The sequence below is a fragment of the Cynoglossus semilaevis genome, chromosome 6 (assembly GCF_000523025.1).
Source record: "Cynoglossus semilaevis isolate Cse_v1.0 chromosome 6, Cse_v1.0, whole genome shotgun sequence".
Classification (NCBI taxonomy): Eukaryota; Metazoa; Chordata; class Actinopteri; order Pleuronectiformes; family Cynoglossidae; genus Cynoglossus; species Cynoglossus semilaevis.
The window spans coordinates 13,550,207-13,554,972 of record NC_024312.1 but is presented as its reverse complement, the minus strand read 5'-3'; the positions used below and the strand labels follow the sequence as shown (position 1 = coordinate 13,554,972).

At 41.5% G+C, this 4,766-nt stretch overlaps 1 protein-coding gene across 1 annotated transcript in view; it reads right to left on the bottom strand.

The window, feature by feature from the left end:
* The window catches only part of ppm1h (protein phosphatase, Mg2+/Mn2+ dependent, 1H), a 31,593-nt gene continuing 26,827 nt past the window's right edge, over positions 1 to 4,766 (bottom strand). Inside the window, exons 7-10 of the mRNA XM_008312209.3 lie at positions 4,668 to 4,731; positions 1,945 to 2,052; positions 825 to 976; positions 1 to 694 (exon numbers count right to left, since the gene is read on the bottom strand). Coding sequence (XP_008310431.1) covers positions 547 to 694; positions 825 to 976; positions 1,945 to 2,052; positions 4,668 to 4,731 — 472 coding nt within the window. The 3' untranslated portion in view covers positions 1 to 546. The remainder of the gene's footprint in view (positions 695 to 824; positions 977 to 1,944; positions 2,053 to 4,667; positions 4,732 to 4,766) is intronic.

Here is a 4,766-nt window from a genome sequence, read left to right as displayed (position 1 = left end):
TGGTCTCATTTGTCTTCTCTTTATTAAAAAGTTTCTTCATGTTATTCACTATTTCTTTTGGATTTTAAGAGGAAAAAAACAGCAGCCCTGGAGGAAGGCATTTCTTTTCCCAGCGCTGATACAATGGCTTGGCTACAGTAAAAGTCTACAGGAGAGATCGTCCATATGTACATGACATCAGCTTCCTGGTTACTTGTTTTTTTTAATACACTGTACAGATATTTAACCACACACACGTTCATCAAATGCGTTTGGCCTGAGACTATATACATTTTCACATTTATAAATATTGTGCAATTATCAGTAACAACGACTCTGAGATGATTTTTTTCTTTTTTTTAAATCATCTTATCAGTTACATTTGCATCACTCCACAACAATGTTCACCATGGCTTTGTCAGTGAAATACCCTGAAGAGGCGAAATTTCAGCAGTTAAAAAACAAAAAAAACCTGTCCCCAGATGACCCTAAAAAAATCCTACATCTGACATGGAGAGATGTCTCGTGTCCTTCAACAAGGGTTAAATCCAGACACAACAGGTGGGTTTAATTCTGCTTGTTTCCAAACATCAGGGGAATGATGTAGACGGAGATGTCGTCTCCGGAGCCCAATCTGTCGTTGGATATTCTCCAGCCGCGGTCCTTCAGCACCCCACGTGCTCTCATGATCAGGTCCTGAGCTGCCATTGTGTATCTGTGTATAAGGACGGTGGGCCGCAAGCAAACGATTCACAGTTACAATCTTATCAATCGTGATTAATCACGATTAATTGAGATTATTCATGGAAAAGTGAGAAGATGTTTAAATAAATAACCAAACGTGCCTGTGCTGATCGTCGGGGTCACAGTTCGACAGGAATGAAGTGACAGTTTCTGCTACTTCCTGGTTGGAGAGAACGTCCCACAGACCATCGGTTCCGAGAACCAGGACGTCGTCGGCTCCATGTTCAAACTGGGTCAGTGGGTAAACTCTGACCTTAAGGTGAGACAGGGTCAGGGAGAGAAGACACAAGGTTTGTAGGATTGACTAGGACATGGTTTCCCAAAGACTGGGTCACGACCCTCAGGTGGGACACAAGAGATTTTTCTTTTGGGTCGTCTCGCATCATGATTCCCAGGAGTTTATGAACAATGACTATTGACTTGGGTCGCGCAGGTTTGTGACTTTTAAAATATGGGTCCCCAGAAAAAATGTTTGGGAAACACTGGACTAGGAAGTTTGAAGGTTCCCCGATCGCTCCCGAAGTGGATAACGATATGGTATTGTGAAACAAAATATGGATCAATATTTCCCTATACCCCTAACAGAACAACAGCCGTGACACAGCAAACAAACCACAGTCAACTGCAGTAAAAGCTCGACTGAGGCTGAAGTTGTGACAAAGCCATTTGAAAGTCACTTCATGGATTAAACACGTCCACTTAGTGGGAAAGTGTGATTAAAGTCAAGATTTGTGACACAAAAAATAAGCGAGGCCATAAATGTCAGAGAGAAACAGCGTGCTTTTCCCAGAAACTATTTCAAAACTGTTTTCTTCAGCAACAAAATATCCCTGCAAGACAAGCGAGGTCAGGGCTGCATCATTTGAATTTTGACCCCACGCCCACATGTGATCTCATGAGGAAAAGCTGATGGATCCAGATGTGAAGGTCAAATTTTTATTTCTTCATTATTACCCAAGAACACTCATTTCCAATATGAGATCTTGCAGAAAAGATTTATTTCTCCAACCTCTTCAGACTGTTTTCACTGGAAGGCTGTGCCTATAAGGTGATATTGCACTTCAAAATGTTTATAGATTTTACCACAACGAAAAATATAGTTTAAATAAATCTAAGCAGAAATATATAATTCAAATATAATGCATTCAAATATTTTTCTTTCAACTAATACCATTTTGAGTTTTTTTTGTTTTTTTTTTGGTGTTACGGAGTTTACAGTACCTCTGGGCAGCAGGACAGGAATGGCTTGATGTAGATGTTGGAGTCGTGCACTTTGAGGTTATGGTCTCCAAGTCCTCTGGTTACCCCGATGGTTGCCAGCACCCGGGCCTGAAATTACAAGATAAATAGAAAACCACGCATAATAAACAGTTTACATTGGAGATAAAATGTATTTTTTGAGAAGAACATTAAGTGACTAATTCAGGAAACATAATTGATTCTCATCTATCAAACGACACAGTTTTCTTAGACTCTGGAGAGAGTTTATTAACGTAGTTTCAGCTTAGTCATTAGATAAAGAAACGTTACAGAGCCGGAACCACCCAGAACGTGGTGCGTAGGATGAAGAAATGAAAATGGAGTCATCAACTTTAACCTCACCCTGGGATCGTTCGCAGCCGAGTGAGAAGCAGCTGAGATAAGATTCAGCAGCTCTTAGTCACCAAAAGACTCTCAGTGTCGAGAGGGGACAAGGTCCACTGACATCTGTTCACCTCAGAGGAAGAGTCTGAGAATCCCAGTGTTGTGTTTAGGTGTCAGCTGAGAGTGGACAGACTGACTGGTACAACCCACTGCTCCTTCACAGAGTGAGGAGCCGAGGCCGCTGGGAGCAGCTCAAAGTAAACTCGCTGATCGTCCACGCAGAGAGCAGCTGGTTGACCTGACAAAAGCATCGGGTTAGGCTGCGTTCTCTGTGGGTTGTTTGACTGCACAACGAGGCAAATATACGCCGCGTTCTCCTGGTAAATAATTCTCATAAGAAATCATTAAACCACAGCTTCCTGGCAGATCCAGTTTTTGGATCTGCCAAAAAGTTGCAGTTTAATGATAACCTTGATAACAAGAAAAAAAATACAAACACTGAAATGTTTGATTGGGTAACTGCTCCATGAATCTTTAACACAGGAAATAAATAAAAAAAAAGCCTGACGTCGTCTCAGGCCGTGGTATAAGCCTTAGAGTTTGAATCAGTAGGTCGCACAAAAAGAAGAAAGAAAATGATGTCAGACGAGTCACAGTGTTGAAAGCGGCAGCAAATCTCCTCCAGCGAAGAAAGAGAAATATCCTGGGATTAATTGCTGAGCACTGGAGCCATGCAGGCTGCACGTGGGTCTTTGAAGTACACTGGCATTTCTCTCTCTTCCACAACCCCCTCCTCGTCCTGGCTTTATCTAGCCATCCAACCCCGGGATTCACTTCAAGGACTTGGTGTGGGCACTGCCAACCATGTTGACTTAACCACAACTGTGGTTTCCAGGCAGAGGCAGCGCTGTGGGGTAGCATCTGTCACTGGGTAATATTAATCAAATGTGTGTCTGGAGTTGAAAAGTGAAGAAGGCCACACACAAAGAACATTCTTTCAGAGTTTCCTCTTCGACCTTTTCGGCGACCAGACATCGCATGTGAGAAAGGGAAATGTCATGGACAGTGAGCTGCACCGTCGACCTTTTCATTTCTACTTTATGTCAATGCAGTGACAAGATTCTCCAGTGAACCAGTGCTTTGGCAACACTAAAAAAAACAAAACAATTAACATGTGTTTCTATGGAGACTCTTTGCCACTAATTATGGGTGGACTCTGATGACAGTAGGATTATTGACTCTTTTATTGTTCTCTGCTAATGAGGAACAGTGTTTTACTTTCACTTCGTCCCTCATCATTATTTTATTTATAGCCACACATTGACCTTACCTTGGGTTTAACTCATGTAGCGCTGACGAGTAATGTAATTAGCCGCATGTGAGAGAATTGTTACCTTGAACACAAACGTTTTTATTAGATTAGATTAAACTTTATTGTCAATGAAAAAATCAACACAGACAAAGAAACGGCCAATAATGTGATATCAATGTTCTCTTCTCTGCACTAGAGACAACGTCGTCTTTACATAGAGTTGAAACGACTTCATCTGAAGTCTTTTCAACAGGATAATTATTCCATTAGAACTGCCCTGGAGTGAAGGTTAGTTCCATTGACTACGCTGCTGCTGATCTTAGGTTTCTCTGTTGCGTCACGCAAACACTTAATGTGACGCACGTGACGCCAGGACTGCCACTATGTGAGGTGAGGTTCAGATATCTAAAGTCTGGGAAATGAAGAAGGAAAAAAAGTTTTTGGTTTTATATATATATATATATATACCAGTGTTTCCCAACCATGTTTGAGCCATGGCACATATACTGTATATCATCAGGGAACCACCAAACAACAATATCACAAGTATATGTAATGAAGTTTAAATGACCTCATATTTAACTAAAATATCGGCCTGTTTAGTTAAAAACAATGCCGATATACTGGCAGGAATTAAAGAAAGACACTCACAAAGATCTTCTTCAATAGCGCTGATCTTTTTTTTAGTTTTCACAGCCATCTGCTGCCACCTAGCTGAAGAGTACTTACTTGTTCTGCCTTTGGCCAAATTAAGTGAAATTGGATAATTTTCCACGGCACACCTAATGATCTCTCACGGCACATTAGTGTGCCACGGCACAGTGGTTGGGAATCACTGGTATGTAAAGTACTTTAATCTTATTGTTGTTGCCTTTTCTGTGTATCCATGGATAATTTACGGAGAATTCAGTGGGAGAAGAGAAGACAGTTGAACCTCGGAGGATACAAAGACGTGACGAGCCGCTCTATGTACAGCTAATGGAAGATTTAATTTCCGGCGAGGAGCAGAGAGCTTTGGGTCCGTGAACAGCTGTCAAATCTTTCTTACCTTCTTTCCTTCGCCGTATATCAGTGGGAACTTCAGGTCATCGTCCTCTATGGTTTTATACGCCCTGCACAGAGAAGAGAGGACACTTTAATGGGTTTT